Source organism: Phodopus roborovskii, unplaced genomic scaffold, assembly GCF_943737965.1.
Source record: "Phodopus roborovskii unplaced genomic scaffold, PHOROB, whole genome shotgun sequence".
NCBI lineage: Eukaryota > Metazoa > Chordata > Mammalia > Rodentia > Cricetidae > Phodopus > Phodopus roborovskii.
In genome coordinates this window covers 3528002-3549991 of record NW_026126646.1, presented here as the reverse complement: position 1 = coordinate 3549991, position 21990 = coordinate 3528002, and the positions used below count along the sequence as shown (strand labels likewise).

At 50.4% G+C, this 21990-nt stretch overlaps 1 protein-coding gene across 1 annotated transcript in view; it reads right to left on the bottom strand.

The window, feature by feature from the left end:
* The window catches only part of Dnajc11 (DnaJ heat shock protein family (Hsp40) member C11), a 45504-nt gene that overhangs the window by 4313 nt on the left and 19201 nt on the right, over positions 1-21990 (bottom strand). Inside the window, exons 3-10 of the mRNA XM_051173813.1 lie at positions 20817-20890; positions 17750-17851; positions 8671-8799; positions 7508-7630; positions 6949-7022; positions 4397-4586; positions 3656-3741; positions 3192-3308 (exon numbers count right to left, since the gene is read on the bottom strand). Coding sequence (XP_051029770.1) covers positions 3192-3308; positions 3656-3741; positions 4397-4586; positions 6949-7022; positions 7508-7630; positions 8671-8799; positions 17750-17851; positions 20817-20890 — 895 coding nt within the window. The remainder of the gene's footprint in view (positions 1-3191; positions 3309-3655; positions 3742-4396; positions 4587-6948; positions 7023-7507; positions 7631-8670; positions 8800-17749; positions 17852-20816; positions 20891-21990) is intronic.

Sequence of the window (21990 nt, the reverse complement as noted above, 5' to 3'; positions counted from 1 at the left end):
TAAGATGAGGTAGATTATGAAGGGGCTTCATTTTGTCAATGTTTTTATTAGGAAGGACTCAAGCCTGGCGTGGTGACAAACACCTTTAAGCCAGCAGTGAGGATGCAGAGGTACTCACTCGGATCTTTGCAAGTTTGAGGTCGGCACTATCTACCTAGTCTTTAAACAAACAAAGAAACCAGCCAGGCAGCACACGTCTTTAATGCCAGCACTTGGGAGAGGCAGGCAGATCTCTGTGAGTTCAAGGCCAGCCTGGTCTACAAATCAGAACAGCCAGAGCTATTACACAGAGAAACCCTGTCTCAAAAAAACAAAAAGGATACAAATTATCAATAGCATAGCTGCTACAAGGGGCAGGCAGTTGATAGGAACAAATGGTAAGAAATTTCAAAAGAGAGAGACTCCTTGAAACACAGTTTACAATATAGCAAAGTTGACAGAAGGTGCAACAGAAAAAAATTAAAGCTCTATGTTTATGAAACTGAGTTCATTTAGATTTGGGTCCTACCCCCAATACTCCTCTTTTATATACAAATATTTGAAACTATGAACCTAACATATGTGTCAAGGTTGTAAGGGGACATCCAAACAGCATAAAAATTCAGTCTGAAGGTGTTGTAATTTAAAAAAAGGATGTCATGTGACAGACCTCCCAGGGAGGTTTTCTTTTTTTTTTAATTAGGGGAAAGGGAATGAGAAAAGTGGGGGAGGTGAGTGGGAAGACTGGCCTCTGGGGAGCAGAGAAGGAGAGGGAGAGAGGGAGGGAGGGAGGGGGCAGGGCCCCTTTAAACAGGAACGCAGTGAATGTGCACAGGGCGTGCTCTTAGTGGCTACAGCTGAGAAGCCATCCTGTCAGAGCCCCAAGCAAGGGCAGACAGAGGACCTGAGTTCTGATGGGGATGTCTTTCTGTGTGTATGTTTCTCTTATTGGTTGATGAATAAAACACTGAGTGGCTGATTGGCCAGGCAGGGAGTATAGGCAGGGCTAGGAGATGAGGAGAATTCTGGGAAACATAGGCAGATGGAGTTGTCATATAAGCCTGGGAAAAGAGGATGTGGTGGGTGTTCTACGGTAAGGGAAGACCATGTGGAAATGCATACATTAATAGAAATAGTTAATAACTAAGAGCTAGCCAATAAGAAGCCCAAGCCACCAGCCAACAGTTTTATAACTAATATAGTATCCATGTGTTCACTTGGGGCTGAAGGGCAGCAGGACCAGTCCGGGACAAAGAATCTCCCGTTAAGAGAGTTCAATTCCCAGCACACATGTGGAGGCCGGCAGCTGCCTGAAACCCCAGCTCCAGGGGATCTGACACCTCTGGCCTCTGGGAGCACTCAAATTCATGTGACCACACACATAATTAAAGATAATAAATCTTTAAAAAGTTTAGTTTGAGCTGGGCAGTGGTGGCGCACGCCTTTAATCCCAGCACGCGGGAGGCAGAAGCAGGTGGATTTCTGTAAATTTGAGGCCAGCCTGGTCTACAGAGAGTGTTCAAGGCTCCAAAGCTACACAGAGAAACCCTATCTTAAAAAACTAAACCAAACCAAACAAAAATTTAGTTTGTGCAGCTTAATACTGTCACGGAAAGCACTGGGTGACAGGTGACACGCTGTCCCTAAGAAGCCACTTCAAAGTGTGTCGTCATTACAAGTGCTCAGACAGAATCCCGTGGAGTACGCTCCTTATGCTCCTCAGCCTCACTTGCTCTCCCAATTCGGATAAAAGTGGCTTAAGAGTTCAGGAGTCCCAGCTCATAGCTGTAAAAGGGTAGTGCGTCTGTCTGCAGAAGCCTATGCATTTTCACCAGTATTATATTTTAAACAGTATTTGATGTATGTGCGTGTGTTCAGCCTACTGCATCATACGTATGCGGTACCTGCAGAAGCCAGAAGGGGACACTTGACTCATTGGCACTCAGAATTTAGTTGTCCATCCTGTTTAGTGGATACATGGACCTGTACATATGGAGGTCTAAACTAAGGAGGTGTTCACATTTTCTCTTTCTTAGACAGGATCTTTCATTGGGCTGGCCAGCATATCCCAGGAATCCGCCCGTCTCTACCTTCCTGCCTGGGACTGAAGCATAGGCTACCACACTGCACTTTTCTACATGCGTTCTGGGGGGTCAAACAAGTCCTCCTTATAAGCACTTTACTGACGGAGTCATCTCCAGTCTTAGGCCTCCCTGACGCTACTGTCACAGCCCTGACAGTCACGCCCAGAGGCTTTAAATGCCACTACCATGTCTAAATGAGCACTGCGTAGATACCTGCCACGCTGCACTGTCTGCCTCTGTGCAACTTTGCCTCCATCACTTCTCATTCAGGGTGGCTTAAATCCACACATGTGCGACCCACGGATACAGAGGATACACTGTGCACATAGGAAGCGGTCAAGATGGGCCCCCGAGGCAAGGATGTTGGAAATACAGTACAGCCATCCCATGGAAGTCATGGGACACAGGTTCTAGGAGTCCATTTGGATACCAAAACTTGTAGATGATGGTACTAAAAACACGGGCCAGACAGGGACACTTGTGGGAGAGCCTGCACAGACGCAGACAAGGCCTGTGGCCCACAGAGCTGCCTCTGGGAGGAGGGAAGAGACAGCCAGGAGCTCGTCCAGCCTGCTGTCTAAGAACCAGGCACACAAGTGTGTGGTGGGATGGACAGGAAGAAGGCACTGCAGAAGATGGACAGCTTGCCTGCTCCTGGGAAGGAAGATGCCCGAGGGAAAGAAGGCTCCCTCCAGAGAGGGCTGGGGTACAACAGAAAAGTGAGCAAACCCAGAAGCCAGATGTGTCCTGCCTGAAACCCCAATACTGAGGTAACTGAAAACAGGGCCCCAGGTGTGAGTTTCAGGCAGCCGTGGCTATGTGAGACCCGCATCTCACACAAGCACCACAATTCTCAGCAGCTCAGCATGTCTGCAGTACTGGGCAGCGTGGAGAAAAGGGTGCATGCTGACACGGGACAAAGAGGACTCTGATGCTGCAGATGCTTACGGTGACAGTGGGGGGGGGTACAGGGCCACCGGAGTCCAGTGATGAGCACACGCCCAGGGAAGGTTGGGCAGAGCCCAGGCCTCCTCCAACTCCACCACTTCTGGGTTCACGCTCCCCCTGACCTCCGCTCATGCCCCTGGCACAGAGGAATCCCCCCCCCCAGAGCGAGGCCGAACTTACTTGACTTTGAGAGACACGCCCTGTGGGACACCAATGCTCACGGCGGCGCCCAGGACACTGTGCCGGGAGATTCTCCTCTCAGCCCCGTACTCCACTATTGTCCCAAAGAAGCCTGCCCTGTGGGACAGAGCACAGCTGCAGGCAGCGGCCACGGAAAACAGCCCCGCCCCTCCATGGGAGCCGATGCCAGGACGCTCCTTCAGGTACCAGCAGCTCTGGAGCATCCTGGAGTTCTCTAATACCGGTTACAAAGTAGTGAATCCCACCACCCGACAAGGGGCAACCGTGGAGCACGACAGGAGTGACAATGATACTCAGGACCCATCACAGCCCCACCCCGAGGCCCCGCAGGGCCGGCCCGCCTCTGTGCCACCATCACAGCCCCACCCTGAGGGACAGCCCCACCCCGAGGCCCCGCAGGGCCGGCCCGCCGCCTCTGTGCCAGCCAGCAAAGCCGCACTTACTTGAGGGACCCTTTCACGCGCGTCTGGTCATCATCCTGGAACTTGTGCTGATAGCTGATCAGAGCGAAGGAGTGAGGGATGCCCAGCTGAGGACAGGCGAAAGGGCGGCACTTCAGCCTCACCATCCCGCAAGACGACGCCTAGCTGCCCACAGCTGCTGGACATCCGCCCGCAGGGAGCTTCACAGGGCAGCTGCGCCACATGTACAGCCACTGTTGTGCTACGATGTGCTGAGAGACGACAGCGATCTGCCATCGTGTGAATCTCGCACGAAATAAGGTTCCTGTGGCAGCACTGGGTGACATGGTCTTACCATGAAATCCACCATCAACAGGGAGGTTATGAAGCACATGACTAGAAAAACTGAGATTTCTAGTGAAAACTACAGCTTACTAGCCTCCCAGGAAAAACAGAAACCGCAGCAGGGCGAAACCCCAAAAAACAAAACCCAGAAACCGCTGGCAACTCTGAGCTAGGCTGAGGAACAATCCAGGAGCAGCCACTCTCGAGAGACCTGCTCCCCAGCAGCTTCCACCTCTCTGCCTGACCACAGAGCCTAGAGAGAGGAGAGCACCACTCTGATATAAGGGTGCGAGGACACCACTTTCCTTTCAGATGACCGGAACCAGCCACCTGCCTAACTGAGAACATTTTCCTTCCACACTAGAAGCACTGCTGGGTGTACGCAGAGGCGCCCGCAGGATTGCAGGATCTTCAAGAGACTGCAGCTCCTCTACTCACCTGCAAGGCCACAGTGAAGTGGCAAGTCTTAGTGTCCCGGACGATGCTAGTGTTCATGGCCGACTGGATACCCCATCGCCACTGCAGGTAGCCCACAGTGTTCTTGTCCAGGTTCCGAGCCAGGACAGTGGTAAGGCCAGGCCGGATTCCACGGGATGAAAACTGCAGAGCACAGTTTGTCGTCACAAAGCTGGGGGGACAGACAGAAAGGGTACAGGTGACGCAGGCTCTACGGTGTCCTCTTGCCAGGCTGAGACTCACTTCCAAATCTCCAGGCCAGCTCTTAGCAAGGAAAGCAGCAGAGCGAGGGAAGACAAAGGGGAAGTCTGTCTTTCTAGGACCCTCTCTGGTGACCCCAACTCTCCACCCACAGAGCCAACAGAAGGCAATCCTGGTGACATTTCGAACACAACACAGTTGGCTCAGGACAGCAGTTGGTCCCTAAACTCTGCTGAATGCTGCTCAAGTCACCTGGCTGATCTGCAGCCATTGAGAGATAGCATCAATGTTAGGCATTCTGGTTTTTTCAGCATGAGCTTGGAGCATGAACAGCTTACCTTCCAAGTGTATCAACTCACAAGAAAGAGTAGAGCTACCTGCCTCAAGCACACGGCAGTAAGTCAGAAGTCCTGGGTGGAACTCCAGCCTGTACACACACCACACACCCCTAAAACCTTTTATCTTGCGTGTATGAGTGTTTTGTGTACATTCAGGAATGTGTGCCGTGCGTGCTTAGGAGCTGGTGTGCGGGCGAGGAGTCAAACCCAGATCCTCCACAAGAGCAACAAGTGCTCTTAAATGCTGAGCTATCTCTCTAGCCCTTATTAATCTTAAAAAACTGCCCAGGATCCTGATGTCCACCCTGCTATTGACTACTTAACTGAAATGATAGAAAAACCAGCTTTTCAGGAAGGGCTCTGACGTCGACTTCTAGAAGAACAGCCCCACCTTCTGGGTAAAGTGTATTTCACCAGTATGGACGGAAGGAGGCTGACAAATAACTGGTGTCCTCAGAACACAGTCAACACTCACTGCATCATCTAGTCATTTCTTTCTTGATTTTCTAAGCTCTGGATTAAAGCAACCACTAAGGTAACCATGGCACACAAATGTCTTTTTTTTTTTTGAGACAGGGTTTCTCTGTATTGCTTTGGAGCCTCTCTTGGAGCTAGCTCTGTAGACCAGGTTGGCCTCAAACTCACAGAGATCTGCCTGCCTCTGCTTCCCGAGAGCTGGAACTAAAGGCATGCATCACTAGCGCCTGACTTTTTTTTTTTTTTAAGACTGGGTTTCTCTATGTAGTCCTAGCTGTCCTGAAACTCCATCTGTAGACCAGACTGGCCTCAAACTCAGAGATCCTCCTGCTTTGCCTCCCGAATGCTGGAGTTAAAGGTGGGTGCCACCACCACCTGGCTAACACACTTTGAATCAGTATTACTTTATACTCCCAGGAGCTTCCCTCAGCCAAATGAATAAGAAGAACCAGTTCCTTAGTTTCCACAAGACCCAGGCCAAAGTCCCTCACCTGCCTGAAACTCAGGTCATGTTAGCGAAAGGCTACATTTCCTGCTTCACCTACATGAGTTAGGAGAACCAGAAGACAGAAGGTCATCCCGGAGCTCTAAGAGAAAGTGCAGAGAAGCTGAAAAAAGGCAGGGGTGAGACGCAGCTCTGTCTCAAAGGGAAGGAATCAGTAGGTAAGCAAGGCAGACACTGGCCAGAGATGGAGACCATCCCACAGGCTGTTTGCTTTGGAGGCCAAAGGTTGGTCTCTGATGTGGTATGAACCAAAGGCTGGCTTTGAACACCCGATCCTCCTGCTTGCTTTTACCCCTCAAATGACGGGATTACCACCATGCTCGCCCTTCCTGACCCTCAACTTCTCATCTCCCAGCCTCTATCTACCTCCGTATCACCACACAACTGGTTTTAAATAGCAACTGTAAAGGCTGAGCTTGGACATGGCCATGGAGTAGGGAGCCCTGGAGGGAGACATGGCTGATCTGGATACTGAGCATCAAGGAGGACAGACTATCTCTGGCTGGCCTGGAATGTGCTCTGTAGACCACGCTGGCCTCATATTCAAAGACCCATCTGCCTCTGCTTCCCAGGTGTTGGGGTTAAAGGTGTGCATGGCCACACCTGGCCTCTCTGTCCTGACTTTACATGTGACGTGACTGATCCCTCAGGGTCTGCCACCGTGACCCCCACGGTAATGAACTATTATCTGGTACTGTCTTCACTGTAGCTGCAGAGACATTAACTCTGGTGTGGCCAAGTCTACCCAGCCACCAGGCAATCCAAGGACACACACACACACACACACACACACACACACACACACACACACACACACGTCTCACAGGACTCTAAGGCACATGGTCCCAAGGTGGACAGCTGCTCAGTTCAGAACAAAGTGTGCTGGGGTTGGGCCCTGCTTCCCAATGCAGAGCTCTTTCTAGCCCGCAGGCTGCGCACAGCACAGAAACTTTAGATGTCCACAATCACAAGAATTCACAGGCTCTAACTTAGGAGTGATCTCATATATTTACCATCTTGGTGTGAGGTTACGGAACAGCTTGAGACCAAATAAAGGCCCCTGGAGGTCTCCGGCTCCGAACTCCAACTGTTTGGAAAGCAAACAGAAAGCATTAGTGGTGTTTTTCTCCAGCAGCAACCCAGGGCTCAGCATGAACCTGGCCAGGCTCTCAACAGGGGGTTGGCAGACTCCGAGCGGAGCATCTCAGTATCACCTCTGCCCCAGATTCACTGGCCCAGACTCTCAATCCTGAATTCTGACCTCCCTTGGCTCAAGTCGGAAAGGGAGGAGACTGGTAGTCCACACTCCCCATGCCCCTGCAGCGCCACCTGCTGCCTGCCATAGCCAGCGGCACACACCTCTCCCTGTACTGCTGGCCCTGCGTAGGAAGGTCTCCTATCAGGGCGCTGGTGTGGCCTTGGGCCATCTCCCCTTCCCACACTCAGCAGCTGTCTCACTAATTACTAGCCCGGGGGACTTGCAGGCAACACCCCTCAGGCAGTGAAGGTCAGCTTGTCGTGTGACTATTCGCTAATGGGACCACGTATGGGCCAGAATCCAGCTGCTCTTACCTCTCCCCATCCATTTGCAGAAGTGACTCGCCGGAGTGCAAAGTTAATGGAACCACCACCATTGCCATTCTGGGTGGAGAGGCTTCCAGAGAGGATGGCTGTGTCTGTAGCTGTCAAGGGTGCCTAGGAGAGGACAGCCACTAGTAGCAAATGAACAGACACAATGAGGACACCTTCAGCCTAAGACACAGGTCACCTGGCAGTTCAGGACACAGAGGCAAACGGCCTCCTCAACTGCTGGCTCTCTCCCTACGTTACGTCAGTGGCATGTGGTCATGAAAGAAGTTTATTTTACAAAACTCTTTTTTGAGAGGGTCTCACTATGTCGCTCTGGCTGTGGGGTGCAGATGAGGCTAGCCTCCTTGTGGGATGATGCGCCTGCCTCTGCCTCCTGAGTGCTGGCATGTGCATTTATGTATGTCTATGGTACCGGGGACCGAGTCCATGTGTCGGGCACTCTGCCTACAGAGTTAGCTCTTGATCTGCAGCCATTTCAAGGGGAGAATTCCCCAACCCAGAGAGTGGCCGAGCACCAGGTCTACTGTGCTCCAGTAGGAACTGCATGCCTTCCCGTAATGTGCTGTCTGGGCTCTCTAGTCCCGTCTACCACCAAGGCTCTCACTTGGCATGGACTCCATGGGGCAGCCTCATGCACTTGCTAATAACTGAAGATTTATGGAGGCAGAGACCCTGGTGTCTTAAGTAGAATGGCCTGCCCCTATTGCACCCAGGGACAAGAGGGTGGTGTTCAAATTCCCCGGTTCAGGACCACAGCTGCTACTGTCTTCTGCAGTCCGGAAGTTAGAACTGAGACTGGCTTTGAGAATTATCTGCCAGCCAGGGCTGCCGTCTTTCCTAAACCACCATGACCTTGGCCATCAATGCTTACACCAGTAGCACTGCTAACTGGCAAGATCTGGGACCTAGGGAGCTGAGTGCCAGCACTCAGCTGCCTGTGTGTGGGGGCAGAGCAGTAACAAACAAGGCCAAACGGAGCATGCTCACCCGCTCTCTCGCCATCCCTTCCCCTGTCTCTGTGGCTAATTGCAGCCTTTCATAAATAAAGATGAGGAGAAACCCTGAGCCGACTCCCATCCAGCTGCTCCGGCACTGCGCCTCATTAACTCAGGCCCAGGCTGTACGGGGAGAGGGGTCTGCTTTACCTCAATGGACTGGGATATGTGCATTTTATTAATCTCAATCTGCGGAAAGCCACTTCCGGACACGTCTTCATATTCTTCATCATAGCGATCAAAAAGGTCAGTGGCATCTACTCCAACGCTGATGGTTCCCTGGGGCAGAGAAACGCGCAGTCAACACCGAGTGCTGCTCTTTGCGCAATGACAGCGTTGAAGCCGAGTGCTCAGGTGTCTGACTTCACGGAAGGACGGCGCTCCATGAAGCCCATGAAGCATGAATGTCACAGTTCAAACAAAACCTTCGCAATGCCTTAGACTATCAGAGCCTGAAAATACCAGCTCTACGGGAATAGGCAGCCTGGACACACTGCAGAGGGAGTAGCACCAGAGGCAAGATGTGGGGGAGAGAAGCATGTGACCTGGCCATGCAGGGACCACATGGACCCTGGCTATGGCACCTACACACTGGCCAAGTAAACTAGGCATACTTTTCTTTACAACCACCTCTCAATTCCACGGGACCTAAGAGTGCCCTCCAGGCCAAGCAGGTACACAATGTGCACACACGGGTACTCACACACGGTTCTGCATTTGAAAAGTTGAGCATGTTCACAAGAAATACTAAGCTAGCCAGGTGTTGGTTGCACATGCCTTTAATCCCAGAACTCAGGAGGCAGAGCAAGAGGGATCTCTCTGTGAGTTCGAGGCCAGCCTAGTCTACAGAGTTCCAAGACAGGCTTCAAAGCTACTTACTGTCTTGAAAAGCAAAAAAAAAAAAAAAAAAAAAAAAAAAACCAAAGAAATACTAAGCTAAAATTTTGCTGCCTGTCTTAGTTAGGGTTACTATAGCTGTAATGAGACACCATGACCAAAATCAAGCTGGGGAAAGGCTTTATGTGGCTTATGCTTCCATAGTCACAGTCTGTCACTGGAGTCAGACAGGGTGGGGGCCTGGGGGCAGGAGCTGATGCAGAGTTCATAGAGGAGTGTTGCTTACTGGCTTACTCAGCCTGCTTTCCTATAGCATCCAGGACCCACCAATCTGAGATGACTCCTCACAATGGGTTGTACCCCATCAACCACGAGAATCAAGAAAATGCCCTATAGGCTTGCCTACAGCCCAATGTTATGAAGGCATTTTCTTAACTGGAGTTCCCTCCTCAGACGACTCTAGCCTGTCTGTCAAGTTAATATCAAATTAGCCAGCACACGGATAAAAACCCTTTACAGAAAACAATGTTTATCATTTTCTTTCGAAGTTCTAAGACTTTTCTCATGGGCACATGTACATATCTTAACCAAATGTGCCTGTGAGCACACTGCAATTCACAAAAATCATAAACATTTTTATTAATTTCTCTTCAGTCTATTATTTTTCAAGGTAGGGACTTACTTTATGGCCCAGGCTGACCTAAAACTCACTATGTATGCTGGTATTGAAGCTGAAGCAATACTCTGCTTCTCAGGTGCTAGAAGTACAGATGTACACCGATGGACTGATGACTCCATTTTAAGACTAATAGCCATCTTGTACAAGTCCCAAATAGGTACATTTTTGTTGTCAACTTTGGGTTTGGCTGTTTTCATGCATTTTCTGGAATCTGACATGTTTCATTCTCTATACCCCAACATTCACCCTTATAAAATGTGCTGCCAAATCATTCTGAAACATTCAGCCAAGCTCCTATATAACCAAAATTCCTCTGGAAACACCCCAAAACCCGACCCTGCCAGTCTTACAGGTTTCCCCTGTGTTCGAATAAAAGCTTGCATAATTTGACCCAAGAACCGGGGTAATGGTCTTTCCCCTCGTTTGGGAGTAACACCATTCCAGCTGTGCAAACCCCTTCCTGCAGGGTACTGAGAGTCTGGTGTTGCTTAGTCTGAGGATGACCCTGAGCTCCCAATCCTCCGGCCTCCACCTCCAGGGCTGGGATTATGGGCGGCTGTAGCACCTGCAACAGATGAATTCACTCCTAAGCCATCACCAAAATAAGAAGCAACCCGTGTCCCCAAGAAGGGGAGATGTGCAAGTACACACACACAGACATGAGTGGTGGCTTCAGGGGCACCTAATGGGGGAACCAGGACAGACAGAGGCCGCTAGGCGCTGAGGAGAGCTGTTTGGAGGCCCAAGCACTACGGCAGGAGTATCCTTTGAGCTCAGAAGGTCAAGACAGCTCAGGTAACACAGCAAGTACCTGTCCTGAAAAATGTCCATCCTAGCTTTGTGCTTTGAAAGTAGGGCCTAGTGGGACCTGCTTCCCCCCTCTCTCTTCCTGACTGCCAGGATTTGCTGCTACAGGCCCTCGAAGCAGCTTCCACAACCAACCCTGGACAGAACAAATCTGTCCCCCCTCTCCCTCTAGGATTCTGATTTGAACGGCAGTCACGGAGGGTATGCCAAAACCATCTTTACCTTGCTTTTTGTTGGCTTAGCCATTAGCCAAGATTTTCCACTAAGTATCACCAGCAACAATGGTTGCGTTTAATTAAGATTCTAGAGCAGAGGCTGGCAAGATGGCCTGGTGGGTAATGGACATACCTGCTTCCAAGTTCACCTATCTGAGTCCAATCTCCAGAACCCACATGGTGGAGAGAGAACGGACTGGAGCAAATTACCCTGATTTTCACACACATGCACCACATCCCTTCCCAATAAAACTGTAATTTACAAGGCGACGGCGACAGCAGATTGGGTCTGACAGGTCACGCTCACCTCTCCATTAGTGGAATCTGTCATTGTCTCGCTGGAATGCCCAGCGAGGCGCCCACTCTTCTCCTATGCACTTCATCTCTTGGCTTTAAAAAAGCTATTCATTTATTTCCCCATTGCACACACCTGATCTCTACACGAAGAGCCCGGAAGAGGGCATCAGGTGTGCTCTACTCCTCTCCACCTATTCCTTTGAGGCGGGGTCTCTCCCTAAGTCTAGGACTGCATTTCTTGGCTAGACTGGAGGCCAACAAACCTCAATGGGCCCCCTGTTGCTGCTCTCCTCAGAGTTGGGGTTATAAGTATGCTCAGGACACTCAGCTTGGTATATGGGTGCTGAGATCTGGAATCCAGCTCTCATGATTTCAAAGCAGTGCTCTTAACCCAAGCCATCTCTTCAGATTCTCTCCTCCCATCTATTTCAAGATGAAACGGAACAGCCTGTCCTTGCCTCAGATGGCCCACATGGTGCTTGCTGACAAAAATCACTCAGTACAGCTAACTCCTTCCAGGCTCAGGGGGTGGTGGGTAGACTTAGATGTGCCTCTGAGTGGCAGGTGTCCACTGTCGGCCTGTAGGCTGCAGGAAGTTGTCAAACTATTGTCGACCACAACCACGGGACAGTGGCGGGTAGCTGTGGCAGGTGGGAAATGAGGGTGGGCTTGCTCTGCAATAGGACGTGCCACAGTATCTCTGTCATCTGCTGAATGACGTCATCCGTTTTCTGTGAAAGGCTAGAGTACATAATGTTTCGGTGTTTGGCTGTGTTGTGAGAGAGCAGCAGATAACAGCAAGTAACTGACTGTGGCTACGATCCAAGGAAACCCTGCCCACAAAGCTTGCAGCCTCACAGCACACAACTCTTAAGCATCACTAAAAATCAGCCCCTTTTTTGGTATTTTCCTGACAGTTTCTTACCTCACATGCCATCAAAAATAATCAAATGGCATTGGCTATGTTTTGGCAGTTCCTGAGAAATATACAGACTTTTACCGTTTGGTAGTATTTGCCATCATGACTATCAGGATACATTCTTCAGACGATGAAATTAAACAATATTTCATTTTTAAAAAAGTATTTAATTTTTGTTTTCTCAGAAAGATGTACGTACTTACAAGGCCTCTCTCCGTTCCCTCTTTCCCAGTATGTTTAAGGCAAATTCTCCCCCCTCAGCTACGCCTCAATACCTTGAGACATTTTTTCAAGACAAAGTAAGCTTCAGGCTGGCCTTGAACTTCTCATCCCAAGCACCTAGGGCTACACTCCCAAGTTGCCAACCCTGGCTCAGACTAACTTTTTAAATTGTCATTTATTACTTTTATTTCTATTGTTATTATTATTTTTATATTATTATTATTATTATTTTTAAACAGGAAGGTCTGAAGCATACATAGATCCTCTTCTGTTTTTCCTTTCCAAGAGCTGAACATAGAGGTTCATGTTCCCACACTCCACTATTACTACTGCTGAGGGAGGGCTCCGGATGCAGTGCTCAGGCTGGCCTAGCGTTCCTGGGACAAGCAACCTTTGGCCTTTGGGATCAGAGGTTTGTGTACATAACTCATTCAGCCCTAAGAGTTCATCAGCCCTAAACACCAAGGGGATCATAGTCACCGAAGCCAAAGGATCACCCCAGATGCATCTGCTCAGGAGGAACCACACATGTTCTCCGAAGGTTTGAGGGGCATCTCAGTCGATGGAGGGCCTTCTGGCACGTCAGTTTTGGACAACAAAGTCCGTAGGTGGAACAGGCATTTTTAAGTAGTTACACTTCTACTCCATTCTGGAGTAGAACAGTTAAGTGTCTACAGTTGATGACACATTCAAAAGACCATAAACACAGTTTGTTTAAAAATCATCACAGACAGCCAGGTGGTGGTGGCACATGCCTTTAATCCCAGCACTCTGGAGGCAGAGACAGGTGATCTGTGAATTCGAGACCAGCCTGGTCAACAGGGAGAGTTCCAGGACAGCCAGGGCTACACAGAGAAACCCTGTCTTAAAAAACAAATAAACAAAAATCACACAGACAACTCCCCCCCAAAAAAACCAAAGACTGTTCTGAATGGAGACAAAAAGAAAAAGCCTACGAGTAATAGAGCGATAGATACTTCCATACTCTTCATGCTATAATATGAAGAAATTTCAAATGGATCTTTTTTGGGTGGGGGGAGTTTCATATAATCCACAATGGCATTGAATTTGATATGTAGTTGAGACTGGCTTTGAACTCCTAATTTTCTTGCCTTACCTCTCAAGTGCTGGAATTACAAGTGGACACCACCAAGACTGACACACATAGTCTCCACCTCTCCAGAGTAACACATCCATGACCACAATTTAAAACTGAGGGAGGAAGGGGGAGAGGGAGGGAGGGGAGGAAGGCAGGCATGGGGCGATGGCCCTGGCTTCATGCTCAGGATTGTTCTCCATCTAGGTCTCGACCATATGGACCATGCATTTGAAGACTAGCTATGCAAATCAAGGCAGCTACTAGGAACTCATCTGTTGGGAGCAATTCCTAGCTGGCGAAGACTTGTATGGAAAAGTTGTCAGGCCAGGCCCACTCTGCCAGCTACCACAGCTGCAGAGCGACTGGTCTAAATTCTAGGCTAGCCTGAGTTACATATCGAGTTCAAGGCCAACCTGAGCTACCTAGGAAAACCCTTGCTCAAAAACAAACCAACCCTATCAACCAACCACCAAGCAAGCAAGCTTTGTTCAACACTGGGCCAGTAAACCTGTGAACAGCAAGACCCAGGCACCACTGGACCACACGTGCAGGGGAGGTGGAAGTCTAGAGTCAGCCAGTGGAATCTAGTCCACCCCAGGGATCATTCAAACGGCAGGCTGAGGGTGTTTAGCTCAGTGGCAGAGCCTGGGTGTACAAGGCCCTGGTATCTTCCTCAACAATTCTACAACAAGGAGAACACAGGCCAAGTGTGATGACACACTTTAATCCCAGCACCACCTCTGAAAAGCACAGTAGTCCCAGCCTGGAATCCTAGCACCAGGGACATTGAGACAGGAGGGTCACAAGTTGCAAGTCACCCCAGGCTACAAGCAAGACCTGTCACAAACAAACAAACTACTGTCACAGACTCCACACTGACAACCAAGTGACGGACTGCTTCAGCACAGGACAAGCGACACTCAGAAGTCAGACCGTGGTCCAGTCATCATTTTCCAGCCTCCCCACCCCCCTACCCCCGTTGTTTTTAAACAAGGCCACAGTGTTTGAAAGCTCCAGCAAGCTGGGAACTGTCCACCCAAATCTACAGCCAACGACTAAGCTGGAACAGGCAGAGTGAGCCCAAGAGAATGCTGGGCCCCAGTAACAACTCGCTTGATGAAATTAACTGTCCTGAAAATGGCTGGCCTGGTCACCCTTAGTTGACAAGGGGCATTTCTTCATTTCCTAGAGGCCCAGATGCCACCTTCTGCTCTCTCTGACTATGGGAAGTAATCTGCAGATGGCCTGCTGCAGCACCAGAGTAGGGATTTCTCCCCTGTGTGCCCCCCAAGGCTGGCCTTCGGTTTACAGTAAACACACGCACAGACACACACGCTCACACACACACACACACTCACTCACACAGAGCACATGTTTTCTTCTGTGAGAAGTCACTTCTGAGTTCTGACAGGGACTCCAACACACACAGCTAATGAACAATCAATTGCTGGACACACCAAGTGGGCCAGAGGTTAGCTGAAGCTTCTGATGGTGCGTGCAATTTCCCACCCAAGTCCATTAAATGCCCTACAGCAAGCACACCCAGGTGACACTAAGAAGGCATTTACTAAGGACAAGCCCTCTTCAACCTGCAACACTAACTCTGAATCACAGGCTTGGTTCTCCAACTCTGGCTGGCCTCGCACCCAGAGATCTGCCTGCCTCTGCCTCCCGTGCTGGAATTAAAGGTGTGTGCCATCTTCCTGGCCAGTTCCAGTGATTTCGTTTGTGTGAATTTGTGACGTTCCTTCTGTCTTTCTGGCTAGCAAGCTTCTGCTTCTTTTCAAGCCTTTCCAGAGTGAAGCTGTCATAGTTGCTTCGTGAAGAGCAGAGAATAATCTAGGCACTCACCGGCAAGACGGAACACTCAGCTCTGGGGCTGTCACCAAAGCCAGATACAGATGATTTGGCTAAGTGTCACCCACCTCTAGGGAATCCATCACTCACTTGCAATCTAACTTTCAAGTGTTACAAAATATTCTTTTGAATTTTACCAAACTCAGAATCAAAGTGTCATCCTTAGCCCCTGGGCTGCACACTGGACAGTAGGTGGCGGCTTGCTGATGCGCCGTAGAGCACTCCACTCTGCCATCAGACCGAGTGACACGTGGCCGTCACACAGCAGGAGGGGCTACTGGAGACTAACCGTGTGCAGCACACAGCTCCAAAGGAGCCGTCAGCCGCCGAGAGAGCTAACTTTCACAGTCACATGGCCCCGCTGCTCTCCCCCACAGCCACCGCCGGTCTTCCCTGACCTGTCTGTCTGTGGATGAAGAGACCGCAGTCACAGACTTGTAGGGTCTTCGTTTTCTCATTAACGGCTATAAGTAAACAAGCTCTTTTTTCCCCCCTTTCTTGAGGCAGATCCTTAGACTCAACAATGACTTCACCAAGTGAATGTTTCCCCCTAAGGCAATGTGGTGGGTTTGAACGAAAATGTCTGCACATCCTGGGCCATCTGAACACCGGGTCCCCAGCTGACTGCATTGTCTGTGGAGGATTAAGTGGTGCAGCCTGGTGGGAGGGACACTTCAGTTTGCCCCCTTGGCTTCCCGTGCCAGCCTGCCCAACCCCTGCTGCCAATGCTTCTTGTCCTCTGTGGACTCTCATCCCTGTAAAACCGCAAACCTAACAAGCTCTGGTTTCTCTAAGGAGCCCTGGTCGGTTGTATGGTTGTATAACAGCAACAGAAAATAAAGGGTACAGACCGCCAAAAGCAACAGGACATCTGTGTTTTTTGCACTGGCCTCAGGACAGCTCTGATGATGATGAGAGCAGCCACAGAATCATTTCGTTTATCGAGAACCAGGACCTAGACTTTACCATCTTAAGGGCATCAGCATTTGAAGACCCCAGCCTCCCACCCCTTAGTTCAAGTTGTGCTGATAATGAGTCTCCACACACGTGGCCCTTCATGAGACACATGGCCTGGGAGCAGCACAGGACTCTGCTTTTCCAAAGCACAGCTCTCTTCATCTGACCAGTTCCTAGGTGGGCGGGGCCAACCAGGTTCTGTCCGGTCACAGGCCCACTTCTGCCCCTCAGCACAACAGACACATGGGTCCTAACGGTTTCCCCCACCCTGTCCTGTGCCCAAGGGTGGTTGCTTTTTGACTCCAGCCCACTCCCACAGACCAGACTAGAGTCACAACGGTAACTGATGGCTGTGCTTTGCCACGGAAACCTAAACAATCACCTTAAACTGTCTATGTATATTGTGTGTGCCAGAGAGAGAGAGAGAGTGTGTGTAAGTCAGAAGACAGCTTTTGGAAATCAACTCTATCACATTGTCCCTGGGATCAAACTGAATTTGTCAGGGTTGGCAGAAAGCACATTTACTCCTGAGCCATTTCTTCAGCCCTATAAAACAATTTCCTAAAAAAACAAAACAGAAAACTTTATTTTTTAACAAAAACAAAACAAACAAAAAACCAAAAGAAAGAAAGGAAGAAAAACAATGTGCCTCTTATCACCCTGCAGTTTCTTCCAACCACATGGTCGAGGGGATGGAGGTACCTCAAGAGGTGATGGGAAGGCTACCAGCTTATCGTGACAAGACAGGCTACAGCAGGGCCACCCACACACAGTGACGGTGCCCAGCCTGCACAGCAAACCACACCCATTCTGGGCAATGCACACCCCAAACCTCACGAGGTAGCCATGCGCCTCCTGGCTGGGGCACAACTCAGAACGACCACTCAAACAGAAGGAAAGAGATACTGTACAAGAGTTGCCTGGGGTGAAGAGCGCAGAGGCTCCCTGCTTGGTGCCAGCTGGATACGCTCTCCAGTCTAACCGCGAGGGGACCTCTGCCGTGGAGCTTAAGCTATAGCTGGGTGTCTGTCCTTTCTCACTGAGGCCGAGTGCCAAGGGCTCAGGAAGTGTCACAGAGGAAAGGCCTTTGAGAACTCTGGGCTGCAGCTGTGCACACCTAGAGACTCTTCTACCCTCCCCTCTTACCCGTTCCTCCAAGGGTCTGAATGCTTGTGTTTGGCCGCAGCTCTGCTGAGCAACTCAAGGTGCCACCTTCCACAAAAACACTGCTCTGAGACAGACAGCAAGGTTTTGCCCACCCAGTTTTATGCAGTCAGTTGAAAAACACTCAATTATTTTCAACCTGGCTTCCCCAGGTCCCCTTGAGCGGTGCTGGCTACCTTTGGGTTGGTTCGCTGCTGCAGTCTGCGCTCTTCCCGCTCTCTCTGGAGCCTCTCAAACTCTTCTCGGATCTCAGCTGGGGTCCTCTTTCTTTCCACCACCTGTGAACACATGTGAGGCGAGACAGATGAGGGCCCGGGGCACCCGAGAGCTGGACTCTCGTCTGACACGCAAATGATAGTGAGGGGCCAGCTGGGCAGCCCCCGGGCTCTAAGAGATGCAGAGGGAGCTGCACAGCACTTCCTACCAACCCAAAGTCCATTCCCACACTAGGGATAAATACTGACCCACTACCAGAGGCCCCATAGACTGCCCAGTTCTCCTAACTGACACCCACATTCAGGGAGTCTGGGTCGGTCCTATGCTGGTTCCCCAGCTGTTAGACTGGGGTCCATGAGTCCCTCCCCCATGTTCAGGTCAGCTGATTCTGTGGGTTTCTCCAGCCTGGTGTTGATCCCTTTGCTCATCACTCCTCCCTCTCTACAACTGGATTCCAGGAGTTCGGCTCAGTGTTTAGCTGTGGGTGTCTGCGCCTGCTTCCATCAGCTACGGGATGAAGGCTCTAGGATGGCATATAAGGTAGCCTCTCTACTAGTGCTTAGATTGTTAGTTGGGGTCATCCTTGTGGATCTCTGGATGCCTGTGGAGGTCAAGAGAACATCAATCTAGCCCTCTGGGACTGTAGTCACAGATACTTGAGAGTCACTGTAAGTGCTGGGATTTGAACCTGGGTCCTTTGGAAGAGCAGATAGTGCTCTTTCTTAATGGCTTAGCCATCTCCCCAGGCCCAATGGTAGGTTCTGCTGTGGGCATGGACCACCCATCAGCTGTCAGCACATGCAGACTCTCCCGGATGGCGAGCATCTCACTACACTTACTGCTTGCATTACTCGGTTGCCTCTGCTGTGTCAGTTCTCATGATACTGGCTGCATTACTGCTTTCTGCAGAGGTTAACTTCCTTAGACACACTTACAGGGGAAAACAGATAATGTATGGAGCGGCACACTGCAGATGACTCAGGACAAAGGATGCACCCAGGAGAGCAGCTTGCAGGCAAGCTGAATCATGTGCCAGCCACTGTGAGTGCAGAGACTGTCCAAGCCTTCAGCCTGACTTTCTGAATTCTAAAGACAAACTTCACTTTCAATGTGGGCACTCGATCAACACTGCCGACCGTCTCCAGGCACTCACATAGCTGGGCATGGACTATGTAAGTTCCAGGCCTTCTCGAGGGTCACAGCGAGTCCCCACTTTTAAAAAGGTCCAGTTTCATTCCTCAGACCCCCAGTGGTCAGAAACAGCATTACAGCTGAGACCCAGGGGCTTTGAAGGCACTTTATATACTCCATATCCTTCACTACCTTCATCCTTCACCAAATGGCCTATGGGCTGGAGAGACAGCTCAGCAGTTGAAGGCTAGGCTCACAACCAAATGGCCTACATGTTTACTCAAGTAATAGGCTGTGCCAGATAACCTTCAGCCACCAAAGACGGACTCTGAAAACACCAGTAACACAATGAAAAGAATACAGTGTCTGCCACAGTGCAAAGTCGCTACTGTGGAGAAAGCCCAGGCACACTCTGACCCACTGTGCCCATTCCTTTGAAAGACTCTGGGACAGCTCACACGCCCCATGTGCATTAGGGAGCTGCCGTCCAGCTGCATGTCTGGCGCTGTTCATACCTGAGGATGCTTCGATTTTTGATTTGTCAGTTTTGCTTTTTCAAGATCCTTTAGAGCAGTGGTCGTCAACCTTCCGAAAGTTTTAACTTTTTAAGACAATTCCTCATGTTGTGGTGACCCCCAATCATAAAATTTCTTTCATTGCTACTTCTTGACTGTAATTTTGCTACTGTTATGAATTGTAATGTAATTTTTTGGAGTTAAGAGGTTTGTTAAAGGGATAGAGACCCACAGGTTGAGAACTGTTGCTCTATGGCGCCAAGGCTGGCTTGGAACTCACACATACCCCAGGCTAGCCTCCAATTAATGACACTTCTGGTTCTGCCTCCCAAGAGCTGGGATTACTCAGGTCACACCTGGTTCACCTTACAGACTTCCTGAGAATTGCATTTCCTAAAACTACACACATCAAGTTTACCCACTCACCACCTGTGACTGGCTACACCCTGTACAATTGCAGCTGAGTCTGGCTTTGTATAATAATAGCGGGGACACCTATCTTTGCCAGAGAATCCGGCCCCTCCAGTGCTGAGACAATGCCAGAAACCAGAGTCCTAGTATGTGACGAGGGCTACTTAGCCAGTGGCCCCGACTAACCCTGACTGCAGTGGCGCACAAAATCTGGACACAACTGGACTTGGGTAAACAGTGCAAAGTGATAACGAACTACTGAGATTTCCAGTAAGCTAGAGGCCCTCGATCAAACACCTATGGGAGCCGGGCAGGGTATGTAGAGCCCGCTGCGGACAAGGGCCCAATGACAATATGGAACACAGGGAATGGAGCAAAGTGTGACCGGGCCTAGTTCAAAAGCAGGGTTTCCCCAGGGCTGGCAACTACCTCGGGGGACTCAGGCCCAGCGCCGCTAACGTGGTAGCAGCTACAGTTCACCGTGCTGTGCCCATCCAAGCATGGCTACGTGGAAGGTGGCCCACGAGCCCCACTGGGACAGTTCTGCTTTCTTCCCATCACACCTCAAGCCTTAGACAGACCTTATGTCAGGGTCAGAAGGGACAGACACAGCACGGAGTCACAGCACAAGAACTTCAAGGGGAGCTCTGCAGGACGGAGACAGGAAGCTGGCATCACGTGCACACCTCTCACTAACATCCTGTGGGCACGAGCACCCAGCGTTCCAATAAAATTAATTCAGTAGCAACATGCATATGCTGTAGCAATCTGGGGTCTTCAATACAACCAACTTTCATGCTCATTTTTCTACACAGCTTCATGTCTCGCCACACTTCTGCTACCAGGCGGGGTAGAGCGGAACACGCTGATGCCACACTGAGCTCAGCGAGGAGGCCCGTCACAGGCCCCCAGAGGGCAGCTGTAGTGCTGACCCTCCTGTTTCTAGCTCCTCAGACTCAGTTCCTCTTACCTCCCAGCCTTCCATCTCCAGGCCTCTCTTCCCATAGATGTCATAGATGGCCCTCGTTTGCGGATCGCTAAGCACTGGGGAAAGAAAGAAAAACAGTCCAACATGTTCAGAGGGCACAGACTTCCCCTTCAGTCCTGAGAACCCCGAGTACAAGGTCACAAGGTAAGTCGTCCTGGGACTTCCTTTCCTAGCCAGGCTTCCCGGGGATGGCTTTTGCTGCATCTTCCCTTACTTTCTCTTTTCAAGGCTGTAGACGGGAAAGCTGGGCCTCTCCAGGGTCCATCTTGCTCTGGCAGCTCTAAAGGACAGCGCTTTTGTTTAGTCTCAGGGTTTAGTTTTTTTGAGACGAGGCTGGCCTTGTCTTACTATACAGCTGAGGATGTCCAGAACCTTCCGGTTCTCCTGCTTCCACCTGCCCAGTGCTGGGCCGACAGGAGCATGGGACCACACCCCAAGGGCAGCCTTTTCTGAAGCTCTGCTCTGCAGTGTCTGCACACACAGTACTGACAGCCGAGACCTGAGCACTGCTAACCCCAAGACCTCCGTCCTGGCTGTACTTCTCTTTCTGTAATCTAGGTCTCGTGTAGCCCAGGCTCAAACTCAGTACACAGCTGACATCCCAATTCTCCTGCCTTTACCTCCCAAGTCCTGGGACCACAGAGCTACAACACCCAGCTCTGAAAAGTGTTTAAAAACTCATGACTATCCTTCACAACACTGTTGGTGATGTCACCTAGTGAGAAGACCCCTCAACAAGGCAGAGAATTACTCAGAGGCCCAGAGTGACCGTGAACGAGGCTGATGGTTGCCCCTGCTCTACTTCTAGCTAGTTCTGCTGGGGATCTTTGCGTATTTTCTCCTCTGAGGTTCCCATACATTTTTAGGCCTAATTAAAAAGTGACATAAATGAGTCTATCCATATTCAAATCTAATGGAGAAGAAATGCTGAGCACGGGAAAACAAGGAGCCAGACTCACCGAGCTGACCGATTTAATGAGAAAATACCCAAAGGGAGGCAACTCCTGCCTAAACTGCACAGGCCGGCGAGGAGCAGCGGCTCAGTCCTGCGGCCCCTCACAACCAGAAGACCTTCGTCACCACCAACAGCTCGCAGCCTGACGAGTCACCCTGGGTGACACTGCCCACATTCCCATCTATCAAGTGCCACAGTCAT